This window comes from Bemisia tabaci, chromosome 7 (genome assembly GCF_918797505.1).
Source record: "Bemisia tabaci chromosome 7, PGI_BMITA_v3".
NCBI lineage: Eukaryota > Metazoa > Arthropoda > Insecta > Hemiptera > Aleyrodidae > Bemisia > Bemisia tabaci.
Window position 1 is genome coordinate 9,453,933 of NC_092799.1, and position 22,432 is coordinate 9,476,364.

A 22,432-nucleotide genomic window follows, 5' to 3' on the forward strand; every position below is an offset into this window, starting at 1 on the left:
CAGATAAGAAGACGGACACATGCTACGTTTTTTCCTTATTCACATCGGGCCTGTTCTCAAATGCTTTGTTCTTTTTTATTCATAGTCGCTGAATAATTGAATCTTCTCATAGGTTTTTCGCGAAAACGGTGCATTGTAAAAAGTTGGCGCAATTATAACTTCTGATCAGCATCTTGAGGAGAATCGAAATACATAAGTCAGAAGGCAATTCTTCATGGTGCAGCTTCCCATAAGAGGTGTGCGGGGTCCTTTGCATTTTCCAGTGGGAAAGGAACAAAATTTTAGTGGTTCATAATTGTCTTATTGAAAAGGAAATCATGATGAAAAATTGACCAACACTAAATTTTTGAAAATTAAAATCGAGCCTAGAGGGCCCCTGACCCCCTGGGCCTGTGAAAATGCAAAAGGAGATACACCTTAGCTACTTTTGCGATGTTATCGAAGACATTTTCGAAAGGGTTGTTATTAAGAATGTTGCAACACTGTCAGAGCATGGCAAGGAGATAATTTGTAAAACAAAAATGCATGTAAATATCAGCATGAAGTTCATAGCTTCTATACCTCAACATTATTTTGGTGGAGACCCAAGGCGGAAAATTTATTTCCAAAGAGCAGGAGAATAATAAAGCTGAGAGATGAAAACAAATTGTATAATATTAAAGGAAAACGCACAAAAACAAATTCATTGACTGACAATAATGTGTACCAAAATGGTCAAAAATAAGGAGGCAAAAAGGCCTCAGCGCAGGTACTTTTAAAAATTAGAATTTACGTAAGTTTTATCAGGTAAGGAATTCGGAGCTTGACAAATTTAAACTAAAATAGGGTGCCAGTCTCCAACACGCTTATAATTTTCCTTTGTGAATTTTTGATTAGCTTGTGATTCCATGCAAAGCAAAGGCAAACCTCCGTTAAAACCAAAGAGCCTCGGCAAGTCATTAAGCACGCTTTTGGCTCAGAAAATTTGTCTGAGTTTTGCAAAGACTTCAGAATAAGAAAACAGAATATGTAATAAAATACATACAACCCACAATACAAAAACATAATTACTCAAAACACACAAAACATGAGGCTAATTACTTATTTTAAGAATGGAAGACACAGCAGATACACTAGAAATTAAGAGAAATTTTTCCCTGAGAGAGGAAATACATATCTGATTGAAAGGACAGCCAGAACTTGTAATCTGTTCTTGCACAATGCAAATTTATTATGCAGAAAAAACCTTAGCAAGGAATGCGAAAGCATGGAAAATGAAAAGCAGTTCTTTCAGTTGCCTTGAGCTAAATATTAATATCCTGCTTCGATACCGTTGAGGTCTGCAGTAAAAATTTTGGTTGGTATAAGTACCAAATTTTCTGGTCGAACATGGCGCTTGAAATGGAATGTTTTCACTTAAAAAAAAGAAAGAAATTAATCACAACATATATAATTTTCCTTCGATTGAGGAGACATTTTTAGAGCACTGCAGAGGAGGAAGCAACGTTTGGAAATTTCTCATATGAACCTTCAGCATACGATTTTGGTTGGTGTGATGGAATGACCTGTGAAATGAACAGCAATTAGTGATAGATTGAGAGAAGTAGGAGGCATGTGTAGCATATTGCTTTAAAAGCCAGGAACTCTAGTGGCAGCGACTACTTGTTCATGTATCATTTAATTTTCTTAAAATTTAAGAGATTTAAATTTTTTAAAAAAATCACCGAATGGAACTTGATCAGTCCTTTGACAAGAGCGAATGAAACAAATGTTCAAAACCAGGCCAATTTATTGGAACACTGAGAAGCATTTGGACACTTATGGTCGTCATAGACTTGTTTTCGCCAAATTTTCGAGAAAATTCACTCATTTTTTGCAAAAGCAAGAAAAATTAATTAACAATTGAGTACCTAGCAATCAGTCCTTAAACAAAAAGTAAACTTGGATTTTACAAGCTTTTTACAAATTCTTTTCAGTAAATTCTGACTGATTTCAAAGCGAAATATTCCGTTTTCTGGTAAGTAAAGAACTGGAGGAAGATCAATTATTTTGTTTTCTTTTGGCCACATTTTATTCGGATTGAGTGAGATCTAATTGGGCATTAAATGATTATAGCAAGGAGTTGGTGTCCTGTTTTGTGAAATCTTAACCAAAAAAATGTTTTCAGAGTGCTCAATGTTGTTCTAAATCTTCCTCTAAATTTCTGAGCACAGGAAGGACAGATGAAATTTACTATAAAATATGATAGGTACTTACTTCAAGTAAAATTTACTTGTTCAAGGTAAGATAATCATCGCATGACGGGCATAGAGACAGAGGCTTGACTGTGAGTTACATCTTTTTCTCGCCACAGCTGTGTGACGGTTTTTGTCTCAGTGTAGAAGTCAATACCCTGAAAAATTGAGGGGAAAACAAATGAATTAGTATGAACCCACAATTTTACTTTCAGATTTTTACAAAGAATGCACAAGATAATTACTGAGAAAATTTAATATGAGCAAGGGAAGTTGCATTTGGGGAATTTTAAACATATCTAACGACTGCAGGGACCTCTATTTTGGAGAGCTTAGACCTGAGAACCATCCCAAGTGAAATTATTCCAAAACATTTCTTTTCCTACCTCTTAATCCAGGAATTGATATGTACTCCTATTATAAACAGGGTTTTTTGGCATAAAGCACTTATAGGATGTACAAAATGTTGTGCGCCTAAAAGGGAAATTGTATCTTCCTCTATTCTACAAGCAATGATGCATTAATTTCATAAAAAACTAATCAAACATCCATATTCGATGTTTAAAGTTTTTGATAGATCAATAATGATATTTGCAAAAATTAAATGAATTGACAATAAGTTAGGTGCAGTAAAGTATGCATTTTCTTGCGCACATGTTTTTTTTTTCTTTTATTTTTTCACTTAAACGTACTGTTATGTAACAAGGTGGAAAAATGGTGCTGGGGCCACACCATTTCGCTGGGAAAACAAAGCCAAGAGGTTCCAAAAATTATAAGTAGAGTCAAAATTAAATTTTTTGAACTCTAATGCGTGCAAGTACGAAACTGAGGGTGGAGAGTTTCGAAGTTTCGTACTGGTACACATTAGAGTTCAAAAATTTAATTTTGACTCTAATTATAATTTTTGGAACTTCTTGGCTTTGTTTTCCCCGCGAAATGGTATGGACCTAGCACCATTTCTCCACCTTGTTACATACAGTTCGGGCCACTTCTTAGTGTTTTTTTCTTCATACTGTTAGGTCTAACATTGAATTTTATAACAATGGGTGAGCAATAATTTTTACTACACGGAACTTAGGTAAATGTTAGAAACTGAAGAAAAAGGAACAAAACTGTATGAATTTTCACTGACCTGCTGACCATAGAAGTGAGTGTCTCCTCGGAACGAACCTCTAGATCCCGTGAAAGAGAACATTGATAAGGGTACTGGGATAGGAACATTAATACCAACCTGAGGAGAAAGAGATTAAGAAAATTTATTCTGGATTTTAGAGGAATGTTGCTTGCAGCAGTATGTCTTATTAAAGAGATTTGATGACCGACTAAAACCAATTTTTTTGTTGTTGAAAATAGATCTTTCATTGTCAAAAAATGCCAGTTTTAGAAAAACCAAGGGGGGGGGGGGGCTGATTTCAACCCTGGAATGGGGCCAATTGCGCTTCCAAACACTGCGCTTCCAAAAATTAGAAGGAGATCTGCAGAAAACAAAATCTATTCTGTTCTTGTCTTCATCACTCAAATAATTTTTATTGGCTTTACAATTAACATGTGCTACAGCCTATGGCTTGTGCCTATCAATATTTTGTATTTTGACGGTGAAAAAAACAAAATGCGTATCGCAGATCGTAATGTTGTAATTCCCCACTCATTTATTACTTTTTTAAGGAAAACTCAACACTTTCTATTGTATTTTCTAGATATTCCCTATATGCATTCTAAGAAAGTTGCTCAAAATTGCTAGGAACAAAACATTTAGTAATTTTCCTTAAAGAAAATAGAACATAATCGGAAATCTTTAAACATTGAAATTTAGATACACATTTAGCCATCGATCAGTAAAATTAAAAAAAAAAAGAATCTTAAGTATTACGTAGCGTTTAAGCATTAAAAACCGATGATAGGCTGTGCAGAGACAAAACATATGAATACAGATAATAATTTTACCTGTCCACAGTCTGCTTCAAAAGTGAATTTACGAGCTGCTGCACCATTTGTGGTGAAGAGAGCTGTGCCGTTTCCGTAGGGGTTTGCATTAATTATAGCTATGGCTTCATCTAAGGTGTCAACATTTAAACATATTAAAACTGGTCCAAAAATCTCTTCTTTGTAGCAGAGCATATTAGGCTGCAAGAGAATCATACCTAATTACGTAAACAGCATTCAAAAGTAGAAGTAGAATCAATCATCATCATTAAATTCTCAAAACTAGAATTTTCAGTTGAAAAACTGAGTTGTACAGGACTGTATTATAAATGCAACATTGAACGGGTATGATACACATTTTACTTTTAGGATTGAACTATTCCACAGTTTTAGAGTTCCTGAATACAGATTGTTACAAATCAAGCAAGGAGTAGAAAACTACATCTTCACCAAATGAAAAAAAAACTTCAGGCAGAAAAAGGAAGAAGTTATCATTTCCAAATTATAATTTTCTAGACCTGAAATAGTGTTTAACTTAGCTTGGCACTGTTTATGCAGTTTAGTTAGAGTGTGAAGAAGTTAAACAACTTATAAGACCTACATATAGCTTCCTTTCAATTAATGATGCTTAAACGATAATCGAGAAACTGTAATTTAAGTTGCGTTCTTACCTTCACATCAGTTAAAATGGTGGGTCCAACAAAGTTCCCCTGCTCGTAACCAGGTACGGAAATACCTCGACCATCTAATAATAATGTGGCTCCTTCGTCAACTCCTGATTGGACTAGACTTAGAATTCTTTCTTTGGCTTTGGGCGATATGACTGGACCCAAGTCTGTTCCGGGGACGTGACCTGTTAATTTAGAAGCAAACATTGAAAACTTCAATATACTTTGCATTTCCAATGGATGAATTGTAAAAAAGTAATAGACTAAATAACCTGGACAAGTCACAGATTGTGCTAGGTTACTCGTGCCACACTTATGTTGCGCAAAAAACAATAGAAGTCGAACAAAAGAAAAACTGAAGAAAGGTTTTTAAAGGAAGAAACTTCATCTTAGAGGAACGTAATTGAAGAAAAACTTAATTTTCTTGTAGAGAATGATATTTTTTTTCAGATGCTTTTTTTGATTCCTGAATCTTTAACTTTTCTCTAAAATCTTTCATATATTCATACAATTCTATTTTGAAAGATTAATTCGAATAACAGGATACGAGCTAAATAAGACACAAGTAAAAAAATGACAGAGATCTATCTAATGAACAAACGATCAAACCATATTGACGGTGTGATTTCGCAACCATATATCTCATTTGCAGTGTTTAAAAATCTCCATTGCTATTTTATTTTTGTAAGGAGAACTAATCAACATCGTTACTTAAAATTTCCGCAAAACTTTGTTCCCACAAAGGAGAAAAGTTACAGTGGTTCTTAAGAATTGCCATTGAGTAGTTTTCCATTTGAAATATGAAGTATGAACGAAGTCTGCTACATCGCAAACCGAGATACGCGGTTGCGGACTTACACCATTGGTATGCAAAAAGCTTCACATGAAGGTATTTTCAACATTGGCACAAGGCAAATGCTACTTTCCACTGTAACCTCCAAATGTTCATGGTGCACTTTTACCGTTACCATGGAGACACATCAACAAATAGACCTTCAAAATAGCTCCTCAAGTGTGCTTGACTTTGAAAGTGTTCTTCAAGTTTATTCATTAGCTGATTTTTCCAGACAGTGTTCATATAAAAGTGAATCCATCTGATAGCGGGAGAGAAGTGTAGAGTTAAGAAAAATCAAAGAGGATACCTTAACTGTGATTAATTTTGATTCATTGAAAAAAATCAATGTAATAGACTATGGATGTGTTGAAAAAACCTGCCATTAAAGAAGACATTAATGAGGAAGTGGTAATCGAGGAGATAGATCCAGCCACGGATACTGAAGAAGAGGAAGTGGGAAAAGTGGATATTGAGGCGGCTGAAATAGAACAAAGAACGATTGAAGAAATGGATATCAAAGAGATAGAACTAAATGAGACAGGTGTCTTGCACGCCAAAGTCAAAGAAACAATAATAGAGGAGCCTATGCTTGAAGAAACAGTAATTGAGGGGACAACAATAGAGGAAATTGATTCGGCAGAAACTGAAATTGAGACCTCCGAATCTGAAGATATAATAATTGAGGAGTCTTTGTAAAACTCCTGACACTTGTGAAAACAATTGGCATACTTCACTGATACAATAAACCTCGGATTATCCGAAGTAATGTGGTGGTCGGCCGGTTCGGATAATCCGGAGCCCTGTTCTCTGGCTTGCGAATGCCACAAAAATAGAGTGGCTTCAACTTCAGCATAGGAGCCTTTCTTCATACTTTTCCTAGAGCTCCCAGGTTCTTGTTGGCTGACATATTTTTCTAGCTTAGCACGCTTATTTTTCCAATCTGTTACAGAGCTTCTACCAACTTCAACGCAAAAACGCATAAAAAAAAATTGTCCTCCCAAAATCAGTTCGGATAAACCAGGGTTCGGGTAATCCGAGGTTTACTGTATTGATTTGTTGGCATTGAAGACAGAATAGTTGGACAGGCAATAATAAAGCTTAAGGTAAACTTAGATAAATAAGATATAAGGAACCAAAAGAGAGGATTTTGCCCAAATGGAAAGAAGAGACGAAAGGTGCAAACCTTCAGAGACTGAACTCAGAGAGTCTATTACTGTCCTTTGACCTTTAAGCCAACTAACATAAAATGCTAGGTAGGTAAGATACAATTTCCAGTCTTCTAAACTTTTGTATTCTTTCAATCAACTTGAAGATCAGCTTGAAATGAGCCACAGATTTTAGGGTAGGGGGAATTCTTTTATTAGATTCATCTAGGAGCAGTTGCAATTCATTAGTATCACTATACTCTCTCATGGGATATATGTTCATGGATTGTCTCTTGGACGAATTCAAAGAAAATAGTGGGAAATAAAGGCTTTGTTTAGATTTCAAGAAAAATTCCTTACACTAGAAAAACTAGTAATTAAAAATCATCCAATGAAAATTAAATCATGAGAATTCTATCATAAAAAAGAACTAGAAATGACCCCTTACAAAAACTTCTTTTTTTTCATTGATTTAAAATGTATCTATTTATGTTCTGTTCCTTTTTGCACTACTTTTCTTCCTATGTTGCTATACATCAACAATGCATGGCGCCTGTAAGGAACAATTAAATAGAGCTGTGAGTACAGGAAATAAAATATTTTTTAACCCTGCCCTGTAGAAAGAGTTGGTGACAGTACATATATCAATGGTAAAACTGCAGGAATGTGCACCTCGGTTTGCAACGTTGCAGACTTCCTGTCATACTTTATTTTTGAAATGGAAAAATACGCAAAGTTATTTCTTGAAAATTTCTGTGATTATTCTCCTCTACATGAAGTATAATTCACGAGCATTTCAAACAATGGAGTTGGTTTGTTTCCATTTGATAGAATAAAATGGGAGCAGGGATTTTGAAACACTGCAAACGGGATATCCGTTTCTGCAGATTCACTGCCGATATATAACTTACCCGCATTGACTTTCAGTTTTTCTGCTCTGATCTTAAGATCAGTGATCCAATTTTTAGCTTCGCCGACAAATATGGCAGTGCTCAAGGCCATACATCGCTGGCCCGCAGCACCAAAAGCGGCTCCGACCAACTGGTTTAGTGTGTCCTCTTTGTTAGCGTCTGGAAGAACGACTCCGTGATTTTTGGCCCCCATGTTGCTTTGTACTCGCTTTCCATGAGCGCTACCCTCTTTGTATATATACTTGCCCTGTAAAAGATGAATTAAAAATTTTGATGAGATACCTTGAAAAAGAATAAAAAATCGGATGTATTTTTGAACACAGTTTCTACGCCAAGAAGCTTAGAATTCTCGTTTTTTACCTTTCTTGTTGGCACCTCGTTTTAGAGATGGCATACCCTTAAGGTGATTCGATGGACTCCATATTTTGTGTCAGAACGGCATGCGATATATCTCATCAATTGGTTCCATTTTTTCAGCTACTCTTCATTTTTCTCCAATTTTGAGATTGCCATTCTGTTGTCAGGAGACTAAAGCACTCACTTACCAATTTTAACAAAGAAATTCAACGTAATAAAGGCGTGGTTTTTTTAGAGAGAAAATATAGCATTCGAGTGCAGTTTCGATATCAGTATCGAATGCGATGTTTTCTCTCTAAAAAAAACCACGCCTTTATTACGTTGAATCGGACGTATTTCTATCAAACGGAACTAAACGCCAATTCGAGTTCCTTTTGAGGAATTTAGAATCCCGGATAGCGCGTTCTGTCAAACGGACCTAAGCACCATGGAAAAGCATTGCGAGTATAGGACGGAATAAGCCGGACGCCCGATTCCGCCGCCAATCCAAGCCCCCCTCTACCTTCCTCACCCTATGGCGCTTAGGTCCATTTGATAGAAATACGTCCAATTTATTTGTTAAAATTGGTAAGTGAGTGCTTTAGTCTCCTGACAACAGAGTTGCGATCTCAAAATTGGAGAAAAATGACGAGTAGCTAAAAAAATGGAACCAATTGATGCGATATATCGTGTGCCGTTCTGACACAAAATAAGGGCGTCCATCGAATCACCTTAATCAAAGTATTAAAATTATTAAGTATTTGAGATTATTAAATTTGCTTTTACACAAAACGAAAAACCCTTAAAGATCCTGAGATGTGAAATATGTACTTTGAATCACTGAAACCAAATACCACATTTGAATTTGTAATGAATCATTTGTAATGGAAAAATAAATTCATGCACAGAAAAAAAGGAAAAGTAAAAACGGTGGAATCTCACAGCCTGATCAGATCCGACAAATGATATTGCTTGGATGTCTGGATGGCGGCAGATGAAATTGACGGAGTCGTGAGTTCCGTGAATGACATTCACAACACCTGGTGGGGCACCAGCTTCGGTCAACATTTCTACTAACATCATACACGCACCAGGGTTTCTTTCTGAAGGCTGTAAAATTTGACACATAAATTGGCTTACTTATCCGATGAGGAAGAAAGAAGGAAGATTTATCTATCGGTTTAATTTTTCTTGGGTCTTTAACACGCAGGGGCGGACTGATTTAGAATATTCAGGGAGGCAAGCATTACTGAAAAAAGGATTGGAAACATCTCCTGATAAAGGGGGGGGGATTCAAGAGAGGCCCTGAGAGGTTCTGTAAGATTTCTCAAAATGCCTTATGGGCCTCCTAAAGCCAAAAAGGGCACCGGTAGGGCCCTTTCGGCCAAAGTTTAGGGAGTGACTGTCCCCTAACCCTCAAGGCAAATCCATCTGTATTATCATGAGTCTTTCACACGCAATTTTTAACCTTTCATGACAAAATTTCCTGAATGGTGGGTGCAATTTTTTGCACAATTAATTTGTAAATAGAAATGAGGAAGAACTAGTACATTTTCTGGGAATATACGGCCATCCAGCTTGATTTTAAAGATTACGTTATTCCTTTGCTGAAAAGGGCGATATTCCGCTAACACTCGTTCTCCATTTAGGGCAAGAGGTAGAAAGAGCAATATCCCCTCGTCTTTTCAGACTTAAGTACAATCCTGTTCGTAATTTGTTTACGCTTTTAATACAGCAATGCTTGATTGAAAATTGCATCAAACATTGAATAGAATCTATCACAAGAGTAGAGAGGCCATTTCTTTGAACTGTCCAGCAGGCTGATTATTGAAATTGATAGACAAAGCAATAGACAAAGAAGACAAAAAGGACATGGAGGGATCCTATTGGTGGAAGCGGGTGGTTGCAATGGACAAAGGACGTAGGTAATAGACTAACTAACGACAACCCGCGAGAGACCCAATAGTTAGTCCATCATTTACCCCCTTAGTCTATAAGAACCACAGATTTCAACCAATAGGATTGCCTTATACTCCTTGTGTCTTCTTTGTCTAAAAATTTCAATAATCGGCCCGCTGATAGATAGGGCTTCATAAGTCAAAGTCCCCTCTAAATATGAAAGGTAAATCGATAGCGACCCCCACATACCTTGATAACATGAGTATTACCACAAGCTAAAGCAACTGGGAACATCCAAAGAGGTATCATTGCAGGGAAGTTGAATGGAGTGATCCCAGCAGTAACACCCAAAGGTACTCTGTACGAGTGAATATCAAGGTCTTTTGCGACACCGGCTAAAGTGTGACCCAGAAAGTGAGATGGAATGCCACAGCAATGTTCCACAACCTCTGTAGAAAACAACAAAAATGATAGGCATATTATCAAAATGAAGTCACATATTGAATTTTTTGCAATCCACAAGTTAAGATCTTCAACATCAACTTTCAACGTTAAAAAATAGTCAAAATTTTGTTTAATTTCAGAGGGTATGGTGTGACACCTGACATAGTAAGAAATAGAGCTCCTCAGTACATATTTGTTCATCAACATTTCACATCAAACACGGTGGACACACAAAAAATGTATGTATTAAACTTACAAGAGTAAAATCAGCATATTTTTTTGTGCTCTCCAATTTAAATTTCCTACCCACCACGGAGCAAATGTCTACTTGAGCAGAGTTGGGCACTAAATTTGCTTTGGTAGGCTTTGCAATGAGATTATTTTTATTTCAAATTAGAACCCAATTAACTGCTGCACAGATGAGTTTGATTTTAATGGCTGATTTGCCGCAAGTTGATTCAGGTTTTTTCGCAAACCAGAAGCTTGGATTTGCAGATCCTCTTCTGAGTGATATAGCTAATTTCTCACTTTCAAGTTGATTTTGGGGCTGCGTTGATCCACGGCACATAGAAAAGGCCTCACACTACAGCTCAAGTAAAATGTCCGAGCCTCACAGATTTTTTCAGCATTTTTTCTAGGTCTGAAAACGCTCTTTCCTTGATGATCTTGGCCATACATTTATGGGAGAAATCAATAGTCCATAAAATTTTTTTTCACCAAACAAACTGGCAACCTCATTAATATACTCAGCCCTATCTTTGCGTTAATGATCGGACTGAATGAGGAGCTAGACTCTCTTACAGTCAACCTTTGCAATAGAACATTAACTTCAGGAGTTTTTTTATGTGCTCAAGTTAATTCTTTTTTAAAAAAAAATAAATAAATAAATAAAGTATTGGATGGTATTTCTGAAAGTGAACTGACAATAAGTGCTATCAGCTATTGCTAAAGTGCATCAGGGAATTCGCTTTAGGCAACTGAGGAAGTCCTCTGAAATTTTGAAGAGCATCAATACACCCCTTCCCTTGATAAAAATAAATTGCCTGACGAAATTTGGCAATAGCTACTATCACTTTGTTCACTGTCAAGAAACACTGCCCTGTTGCATGGCTTGCAAAATTTAACACTGAAACCTTTGTAGCTGAATCGCAAATCCTGTGCTCTCGAGGAGCGTTATTGGATCCATATTCAGGGCTGCAACTGGGATAATGAAAAAGAAGATGGAGGCAGGGGTTTGACAGATCTAAGAGACATCTAACAGTTGTAGATATTCTCTTGATGGTGGGAGTTGAGTTTGGGGATATGAAGAGAGACCAACTTCAGGAGAGGAAGACAGGGATATCACTGATTAGAGTCAATTGGGTCTGGCAGCTTGAACTGTCATAAATCACCCAATTACTGTCTGAAACCTCTCACACAGCATGTAGCTCCACTTCTCACACACACTCCTAAATGTAAACCGAAACTACTTTATCTTACAACCTCTCCAGCTGAGCACTTTGATAAATAACCTGGAGATTCATACATTCATATTTTCACAAGCGAATAAGTTGTAATTTTTCTACATAATTATTCAGACAGTGTGCAAATGTTCTGAAGAAGATATTTTGAATGGGAAAGATTGGTTTGATCTAACTCTTTGACAGATATCCGTACGTAAGCGGGGGATAATAAGAGTAGCTACTCACGTAAGCCACGTAAAACATCCCCTTCTGCATCCGCTAGGGTTTTCCCTTGTTCTAGAGTAATGTTTGCTGCCAGTTCTTTCTGAAATGAAGGAATCATTTGATAAAAGATGATGTTTTTCCTGTTTTTTTTTTTTTTTTTTTTTTTTTTTTTTTTTTTTTTTTTTTCACCTTAAATTATAAGCTCAAACAAAAAGTGGTGAAAAACAGATTTTCCCATCATTTTTCAATAAAATGTTGAGCCCCCAAAAAATTCTAATTCTAATGTTGGATATTTCCTTTGCCCCATTTTTCTTCAATCTTAAATTGTGAGGTAAAGAGATTTATTCATGGTTGCAACCAAGACCCACTTCATTACCTTCCAGAAAGATGAACATGAATTTTGTTGATACTATTTTCTGGTATGAAGGCTTCCAACCATTCTGGGGTAACGTCAGGATTGGAATTTGGAAATCCTAGAACTTGGCTTTTGGCACAGGTTCATTAAATTCAGAAATCCGACCGTTTTAGAAAAAAAAAATTCAAACTGAATAAGACCCAGAGAATTTAAATAGTTTTTTTTCTTCAGCTTTCCATTGAAAATTTACATAAAAATGAGGAGTTCAAGGAAACTTAAAATAAATAAATTCTGAATTAGAGATCATATGATCCAGCTTAATTTTTATTTAAAAAAAAAGAAGAAAAAAAAAGCTGATAAGTAGGGAGAGAAGTTCCTTATTCTCTCTCAATACTGCTAAGTCTAATTTTTTGTAGCTTGAAAGTCAAAGTAATTTGAGGAGGAACAATTTTTGTCACCGCCTCCTTACCATATTTTTCCTAATTATTTCTTGAAATTTGAAAAGAATTTGTTGTCTAGACATGATGGATGTTCGGGACCAGGATTTGTAGGCTGCCTTGGCCGATGCGACAGCAGCTTCCATTTCGGATTGCGTTGAAATTGGAACTCTCGTAACCACCTACAAAAATATAATTGAATGAATTTGAGTTTTAATGGGTAAATTACTACAGATTGAAAGCTTCAGGAAAAGATTTGACATGACGAGAGATCCGGGTAAAGAAGACCTTCCGAGATTGGTGGGAAGAGAAAACTTAAATGCTTTCAAAATGCAATAAATAATAAAAGAAACTCTGTTGTATACAATGCATAGGGTACCCGATCAGATAATGTGTTTCTTATTATGAGTATAAGAAGAGTAGCAGAAAAGTATGGAGCTTTTATAGAATTGCAAGTGAGAACTTCTTAGTCTGAAGAAAGGGAGGGAAATGTTCATGTGCTCTTTAAAATTAGAGATCGCTCCTCCTTTCCAAGAATTTGACAAAGTAATTAAGGGGGGATTTTAAGGAAATGTCTCTTGCATAAACTTAGAGGGACTCCACAATTTGATTAATTTGACGTTTAGGAGTGGTAGAAGAGAGGAGGTGTCTCCTCAACATTGGATCACTTGCGTCACCTCCCCTAATTCACTAAAGTGTCTACTTAGTTTTGTCTCTGCAACTCCTTCACTCCTGCTGAAAATGTTCTCAACCAAAAAATACAGCTCGTTGGGCAAGCCAAATTTTACTCAAAGGTTGAGTGAACCAGGGCCCAGGCAGCATGGCCCTAGACGGATACTTCTGTTCTAAAACTTGAACAAATGTTGGACCAATTCTCATGAAACTAAAATTCTAGCGGTGTAATATTAGCAATTTTTCGCCCTAAACGATACCTTATTAGTGGCTGGATCATGCAAATCAACCCATTCGGTGGCCTGAGACTCGACAGTTTTTCCATTAATGTATAGTTTGTGCGTTGAAACACCGCGATTTTGCTTGAAAGAGACATCACACAGTTCTTTCAGGGCCTGCAAAATACAATTTAAATTATCAGTGGTGGTTAAATAATTTTCACAGGCACGTCATTGAAAGGGTAATTTTTTACAGTTTTATAATTAATTGAATAATTGTTGACAGGCCCGCCATATCCCATCTCGGGCCCTAGTACTAGTTTTAAGGCTCGGGCCCCCAGCACAGGAGGGGGGGGGGGTGTCCAAGAGGCCTCCCCTGGGAAATTTTTCAAATTTTAAACCTATTTGGACGCATTTTGAAAATCCCATAATGGAGATTTTCTATCAATTTCTGCAGAATAATTACGCCTTTTTTTATTTACTTTCAGCACAAAATACTTCCGAATTGTTGCATTCGAAACATCTGAAATTTTTTTTTTTTTTTGGGGGGGGGGGCAGATGATATTATTTTCAATTCTGGGAGGAGGGGGGGGGGCAGGTCCCCCAGGACTCCCCTTTCATACATCTATGGCAAGGGAGTTGAGCCATTGAAGTCTAGGATGCCCAGACTGGAGACTCTCAGCATCCGACGACGGAAGAAAATGAAACGCATTTATACTAAAAATATCATTCTATACTGAAAATCTTGAAAACAGATAGAAATGTTACTAAATTATGCATCTTTACAGAAACAAGAAGAATTCGAAAGTATGTCCCAGTGTGTTTTTGAAAAGTTATTCATCTTTTGAGAAATTTTTAGGGTAAATTCTTCACTTTATCTTACGAGACAAGGGTAATACATGAATTCGTAGTGGTTTGTCACCTGCGGCACGGGCCCCGGTACCTACTAGAGACCCAGTATCCCCCCCCTTGTGGTGGGCCTGATAGTTGATTCCATATCGCTGCTGAGAATTTAGCCATCTCAACATCGATTGAACTCCACAGTGTTGCTTACAATGAGAACAATCCCTCCCCCTCCAGGTATTTTTTTAAGAATTTGAGTCCTGAAGTTTTTGATATACAAGAATAGGTGCAGGAAGAGACTAGAAGGATTGTTCCATGTGACAGGAGCCCCGGAAATGCTCCTAAAAAGGGATATCAGAATTACAGCAACAGTAAAACACATTTTCCAGCCAAAATTCACAACTACTGTCCTAACCCCTCCCTTGAGGAATGAAAAATTTACAATCTCGAAAGGCAAAGTAGATGGAAAAATTACAAAAGATAGCACAGTAATTTTTTTTAAAAAAACAGCTGTCCGAGAGGATTAGGAAAAATATTCAATATGTACTTCCCTTTATTATTCAAATTGCCTTTTGTTTCATTTGATCTTTGACCCCCTGATGTACAGTGCTCACCCATTGAATATTCAGACTATAACTGCACTTAAGTAAGCTCCGTATAATGAAACGTCACACCAGAGTGTATTAGGAGAATGATCAAGCAATTTTATGGGCCAATAGGTAATGTTGACCTGATCGGGATACTAATCCAGAAGAGATGAGGAATGCATCAAAAAATGGAATACTTAGTCTGTAATGCAACATGACATCATTTGATAATCCTCCTCTTTCCTTGATGAGGGAATCAAATGTAAATTATATGATAGAAATTGATTTGAAAAAGTCTCTAAAAATAAGATGAATATTATTTGTCATCGCTACCAAAATGACCCAATGTAAAGTAATATACCTAACTTTGACACTATGCAGTGAGGGCCACATAAATTGGTATGAGGCATAATAGAAACAAATTCCTGCAAAGAGAAGATTTCTTCCGGCTGTCTTCTTCAGTTTCAACAATTAGGTACATCAAGGGGAAAAAATTACACACCATTTTACAGGTACCTATGGTAGACTAACAGACAATTATTTTTTGGGCAAATACACAGCAATAGTATGCTTACTACTCAAAACTTTGAGTGACCTTTTTTTCAGAAAAGAAAGTCCTTGTATGAAAGTTAATCATTTTAAAATTCACTTGAAAGGGTGCAGTTGTTTTTCTTTGGATAAATACATTTTTAAAGCACTGTCATACACAAGGTGCAAGTGCTGAGGAATGCAGATGGTGCATGCACAAGCGTGGACCTTCCTTTGCAATTCTGAATTCGCTCCTTACAACCTTAAACGTTAGGGAAACAAAATTATGCAGCACAGCAACACAAAATTTCTGGGTTTTCCTTTGTCGTTAAAAATCCATTGGTCTTCATTTAATAGGTTTTCCTCAAGTTTCCTGCAATGTAGAATACCTTTGAATAACTGGGACTAACTACCTGAGAGCCCTTTGGGTGATTCGGAGGTTTAAGGGAGACAAGACAAAGTGGCGAATCCTCAGAGTCCCTGAATCGAAATCTTAAAAATTCTGACTTACTTTTTTGCGGAGTAGTGAGTACGACTTGTTGACAACAATCATGGTGAAACTGTGGTTGGAAGTAGGAGAAAATACACGATCACTAGGGAGGAAAACACCTGTTTTTGAATTCCCTTGTTTTCAATTTAAAGATTGTCAGCAGACCGCTTTGAGACAACAAGAGGTTATACACACGTGATAAGAAAGCTGCAAGCTCAACTCACATCTCGCACGAGGCCGATAACTGATAGCTAATTCAATTCAACAATTAAAAAAACACGCAAGCAACAAACTTGAATGACGTGATCAAGCTTTCGCTATCCCACATGTGCTCTACTCTACTTTCGATTTCTATCTTATCATCCTTATCAGCAGAAATTTGTTATATAAACAAACTTCGTTGCTGTTTAACTAAAACGCTACCAGAGGGCAGCACAATAACCGGAAATGGATTGAATGAGGCGGATATGTATCCGCTTTAAATTGAATTTCCCGCCGTTTTGCAGTGAACTCGGAACTTACGGAATGAACCGGTCTTGTCCAATCAAAATGTCTGGTTCGGAATTTGCCGTAAAATTCCGGTCGTTTAAAATGAGGAATAAAATAAACCGAACCAACCAATCTGGCAACTTCGAAGACTGTTCTCGCGGTGAACCCGCGAAATTCAAAATGGCGTTTCGACGACCTCCAAAGGGAAAATTTAATAAAGGTGCATGCTTTCAATATGTATCCACGATGCAGTTCTATCACCCCTCGTTATATCGTGTGGTTTTTCTTTTTTTTTTTTTTTCTTTCTTTTTTTTTTTTTAAATAGGGCTTTTGGCTATTGATTTTGGGCTAATTTTTTATTTTCGATAAAGGTTAGTGATTTTCTTCCTCCATGATATACAATGTGATAAAACTAATGCCACTAATTATATCTTACTGTATGTTTTCAATTTTAGGACTCAACACATTAAAATTGTTAGATCTTGAATTTATGGTACATTTCGACGGTGAAAGTCGGCAATCACATAACTCGTTTGCGGTGTCTGAAAATCTCCGCCTCTACGTCATTTTTTTAAAGGAGAACAAATTGATATTATTTCTTGAAGTTTTTGCAGAATTTTCTTCGCATTGAGAAGAAAAATCATGACAGTTTTAAAGAATTGCCGTTGAGTAGTTTTCCATTTAAAAAATAAAGTATGACAGGAAGCAAACCGAGTTATGTGATTGCCGACTTTTACCGTCGATTTATAGGACTAAATAATTCTGTACTTCAGAAAGTGCTAGGTCATTCCTCTAAACTTACTTTTTATAATTTAAAATTAATTCCTCTAAAATTTATTTTCTATTTAAAAGTTGACATTTACTCCAGGTATCTATCAAAGTTTCATTAGAGGTAAGACTTTCAGTTCCAAAATGTGCCCCCAGTACTGAAAATGTTATCTAGACCATAAAATATCATACACAAGCCCAAACCCCTCCCCCTCCCACAAAATAGCATTTAGAGTTTTACTTTGACCAAATGTCAAAAAAAAATCAGAGATGGTGGATTGGGACTAAATCTGAAAAACCATTTTGAGTTTTTGAATTTGCCTTATCATTGCACAATGAAGGAATCGCACAAAAAAATGTTATTGCTTCATCTGAAACAGCTTAAGGAGCTGCGATTGAAGCATTTTTTAAATTTCCTTGTTGATGAAGGAAATTGTCGAAGAATTGAAAAATAGATTTAAAAGTAAGAAAATCTACTACCTCGTGACATAGAATAAGGAGACTATAATCAGACTTGCAACATCATTAGGTGGCATTATACACTACATGTGTTATAGCAGATTGGATCGCTAGGTATTTTTTATCATATCTCCTCCAATAAATGTTCAATTCCAAAACTAAGGATAATCTAGTTTCCAGTTCACTCAGTACCTACCTGGTTTCTACTTAACCATGAAATTCATCTTTCAAAACTTGAAAATTTTATGCTCATGATTAAGTGGACAAACATGACAACAAAACATCTGACCTGGAATTCTAAAACCGTAGTGATTTATACACTGCAACTTGACGATCTAATGAAGGTAAATTCATTTCAGAGCTTTGAAGTATACGATATCAAAATTTAGTTTAAATTCAAATTTTCATGCGGCATTACTTTCCTTGGCCTAATCTTCTTTGAAAATTTTACCTGTTACACGCACAGAACTCCACAAGAACTCTTGTTACTCTGAAAAACCTTGTGTGACTTAAGAAAATACAATTTCTTTTTGAAAAATAAATAATAACAGAAGAGATAAAATTTTTGCAACAGGTTGCTCGCATAAACTTGTATCAGATTATTATAATTTCCTTTTTTTTTTATTATGTAGACACCTCCATTTTTAGAAGCTGAGCCTTGAATGAATCTTGAAATTATTGCGAATAACTTTGCAGAACTATAAGTGGTGTAACATCTCATTTTGATGTCAGAGCAGATATGATTATTCATGACCCCTCCAACCCATGTGTCACATCCAATTTTGGCCAAACCTATCCTTTCTTCGAATTGCATGAGTACTGTACTTATATAATGTTATTTTATTCAATACTGCAATTAACATAAATATTTTTATGCTCTGATGAAATGCGTTTTTATTATGAATGTGATAAATTATTTTTTTCGGTCCCTTTGCAGCTATTGCTTTGGAACAAGAAAGAGTAAATCTCAATAATTTTCGAATGATTAAATTCCCCATTCTTACACCACTGGTTTAGCTAGTGAAAAACTCAAATTAACTACAAAAATTGTCTCTTACCATCTTCAGTGCAACCTTTCATAAATAAAGTGATACTTTGTAAAGACGTAAAATACATTAGGATGCGAGTTACAACTATTCACAGAATGCCTAAGTGACTATGGATAAATACTCAAAACTTCTCTCATCTGAAAAGTTTCTCTAATTGCTCCAAAGCACTTCAATAAAAAATGTGCAAGAAGTTAATTTTTCCATCATCAAACATAGTTATTTGTGGTCACTTCATACTAATGTTCTTTTCCCTCAAAATATTATGGACCCTGTTTCAGATAAGTTTACTTTTTTCATCTGCTTAAGCAGACAGTCATTTTTGCACATTCACAGTGTGAAGAGGTAATTTCATTTGAAACAAGCTGTGATGAAGATTTAAATTTTGCATTTGAGGACGCTTTTTATAAAACTTTTGAGGCTATGAGATTTCTAATTTCTTCCTCACTTCAAATCAATTTCACAGTAAAAGAGCAAGATATCGAGAGACCAAGGTTAAAGTGGCTTATGAATATTGAGGTAGCGTTTTCGAAAAGTCAGTCTGATGATTCAATTTCTGGGTTTATTTGTGTATTTTCCATCTCATACAAAACAAATTTTTAAAAATTATTTTTAATAACAAAAAAGGTTCATAATCTTTAAAACTAGTAATTACATAAATAAATTTAAGAAATGTCCCTCACACAAACCTTGAGGCTATGGAAAGAATTTTTGTGTAATCAGCTCCTTTGTGGAAGGTTTTTTCCTTTAGGATAGTTCTTAAATAAACAGGTATTGGAGCGTGTATTCTAGTGCCAAGCGGTGATCCATTATCATCAATGAGTACTACATTATTCGAGTCAAATGCAGGAATATTCACTTGGTCAACTTTTTTAGTGCCAACCACTATCCCTTTCTTCATTTCTCCTTTGATAGTGACTAAAATTTTATCACCTACAAAAAATAAAAAAAACAAGTATAGATATTTAACTGAAGATGAAACTGAATCTAGAATCCACAAAATTTAATCAAAAAAATTGACAGACATAGTCTTTTTATGGCTCCATTTCTGAGTAGGTACTGAGATTTGGAGCGGAATGTGCGGAAAAGGAAATCTCACTAACTATTTAAAGGGTTGGCTTGGATTTCAGAAAATGAAATTCTCTAAAATTTTGGAGAAATTACCTGAGATTTTATTCGAGGGATGGTTAAATATTGCCGATTCCACACTCTAACAAGCAAAATTTGTTGTTCAGAGTGTCCAAAATATTCTAGAGAGCAAATGAAGGTGATGCGATTATTTTCCCCTGACGTTTCCCACCATTCACTGACATTTCTCAGTTTTCGATGACTGTAACAACCATGTCTAAATAATGTTCAGCTTTTTTTGGTTTACTAAAAATTCATACTTACCAAGTTGCAGAGCTGAGCTTTCAAACACATTAAAACTATCTATCTATGGCATAGCTTTATAAATTTGTAGCAACGTATTTCTGAGTTTTTCAAAAATTGAATCTTTCTTCTGTGGCATGATTTTGCAAATTTTCATAAAGCCAAGTTTCCTTTTTTTGAATAACAGTTCCCAAGAATTTAAAATTTTGAAAAAAAATTTGGTTCTCTATATTCCTTATGCAAGCTAGGTACAAAATATATTAGTGTCCCCCAGAATCAGAGATCCAATGTTTTCTCATGTCATGGAGGGTTAAGATTCGACAACTTAACAACTTTTTCTCACAACTTAATTTCAATGAATTAAGTAGGGTAGAACCTGTCCAGCAAGTGGTTGCAAATGTGTTGCTGCAACAACACATTATTGTAACCTTTTCAATTACTTGTTAAGCAGAATCTCACTAAAACTAGTAAAATTGAGGTTCCAGTTAATGACTGATTGCATTTTGCGGAAGAATGTTTCCTGAAAAAAAAGTGGAGTTCCTCAATGTCTAAAGATGTTATTATTACCATAGCTGTTAACCATCAGTGCGATATGCAAGGTATCCTATGACTGTCATCACTGAAAATGAAAAGCAGGCCTCATACAACAGCTAAATAAACAATGTTAGATAATACTGGTTTGTTGCTTACCTATCATCCCAATTCCTCGTCTGTTATAGATATGAATACATTTCGGTGGTTTCCCCTCCGCCATAGCTTGTTTTCCAATTTCACTGTTGTCAACACATCGCAAACGTGTTAATTTGTGGATAGCATCTGTCCTTTTTTTGTTAAAATGAATAGGGTGGTATGAAAACCGAACTGGTATGAAAATTAGGCTGCCAAACATCTTGGAAAGCTGGGAAAAGATAATTCACGTGGATGTGAAAATGTGAATTTCAGATCTTCTTGATGATTTTTGAAGGAATGCATTGAGATCTTTCGGTACAAAGAAATGATTCAGATAAGATGATATGCACTCATGGACGCAGATCCTGCTTACCTCAGCTTGTGTAAGGGACTATTCAACTGCGGGGCGATTATTGAAATGGTATCGACTCTGTGTCATTTCAATAATCGCCCCGCTGGGGAGAGAAAAGATTGGACAGAAGCAAGGCGGATAAAGAATGGTGGTCGCATTCGGATTTTGGCTGCCATCTTCAAGCGTTGTGACGTCAAGAGGGTACGGATTTAGCCATGCAATTCGAGATTGAGCCAGCCCCCCCCGGCCGCGGCCGGCATATACCCGATACCGTGTGATGTCCAGAGGGTACGAAATGTGACCACCATTCTTTATCCGCCTTGGGACAAAAGTCAAATCAACCTGAACACATCAATCATCAGTCAGTCTACTTGTTAGTACATAAATTTATGCTGAACGGTGCCATTTCATCATGTGACATTTGTCCAATCTTTTCTTTCCTCAGTTCTAATTCACTCGTCGTCAGTGACAACGTTTCGTACGCTCAGCCTTTTTGAGGGCATCTGTAATGTGTTCAGTTGCAATTCCATGATAGATTCCGGTCAAATGTTAGTACTGCTGCATTATTTAAACCCAAATAAAATATTAAAATAAAAAATTCAATCATAAAACACAAAAGATGATAGCTGGTGTAGATCCAGTGAATACTCACTTAAATGGTGTAGCAGAGTTGATTTAGTGAGTGACGGTTATTGATACAGAGTATTCAGTTAAACTTCGGCAAAAACATACGCACGTGTAGTAATTGTAGGACAAACTATACTACAGGATGAAAGTAATTCTTACACCAGTTCTATTTGATGATTAGGACCAGATTGGGATAACCTAAAAATGAGCAATGTGTTTGTTTATGATGAATACTTCACAAAATCTATAGAGTTCGCTAGTGTCGACGCGCCACAGTTTTCGCGCCAAATTTAAATTTGCGCTCTTTCTCTCAGCGAGCGTCTGGTCTCCATGATGCGAAATACCAAACGCTTTTGTCTATTTTTCGTTGTTTCTGTATCTTTGAAAGCAGTTACCGGGTATAGTATTTTCTGAAGGCACGTAGTTCCCCCAGAAAATCTTCGGCTTATGGAGGATGAATTACTGTATTATGTCAAATTT

The 22,432-nt window shown here is 36.2% G+C and overlaps 2 protein-coding genes across 2 annotated transcripts; both read right to left on the minus strand.

Annotated features, from left to right (window-relative positions):
- Positions 1–634: 634 nt before the first annotated feature.
- LOC109035339 (probable methylmalonate-semialdehyde/malonate-semialdehyde dehydrogenase [acylating], mitochondrial) lies at positions 635–16,514 on the minus strand. The gene is made up of 12 exons (XM_019048931.2): positions 16,193–16,514; positions 13,766–13,900; positions 12,866–13,015; positions 12,063–12,141; positions 10,180–10,379; positions 8,974–9,141; positions 7,696–7,942; positions 4,808–4,989; positions 4,158–4,337; positions 3,346–3,444; positions 2,236–2,371; positions 635–1,544 (listed from the first exon to the last, which is right to left on the minus strand). The coding sequence occupies exons 1-11, from the start codon at positions 16,232–16,234 to the stop codon at positions 2,270–2,272; spliced, it is 1,584 nt and encodes a 527-aa protein (XP_018904476.2). The 5' UTR covers positions 16,235–16,514; the 3' UTR covers positions 635–1,544; positions 2,236–2,269.
- Positions 16,515–19,475: 2,961 nt separating this feature from the next.
- On the minus strand, positions 19,476–22,168 carry mRpL14 (mitochondrial ribosomal protein L14). Its single transcript, XM_019048932.2, has 3 exons — positions 21,978–22,168; positions 20,995–21,202; positions 19,476–19,866 (listed from the first exon to the last, which is right to left on the minus strand). Exons 2-3 carry the CDS (start codon positions 21,191–21,193, stop codon positions 19,613–19,615), a joined length of 453 nt encoding a protein of 150 aa, XP_018904477.2. The 5' UTR covers positions 21,194–21,202; positions 21,978–22,168; the 3' UTR covers positions 19,476–19,612.
- Between the last annotated feature and the right edge of the window lie 264 nt (positions 22,169–22,432).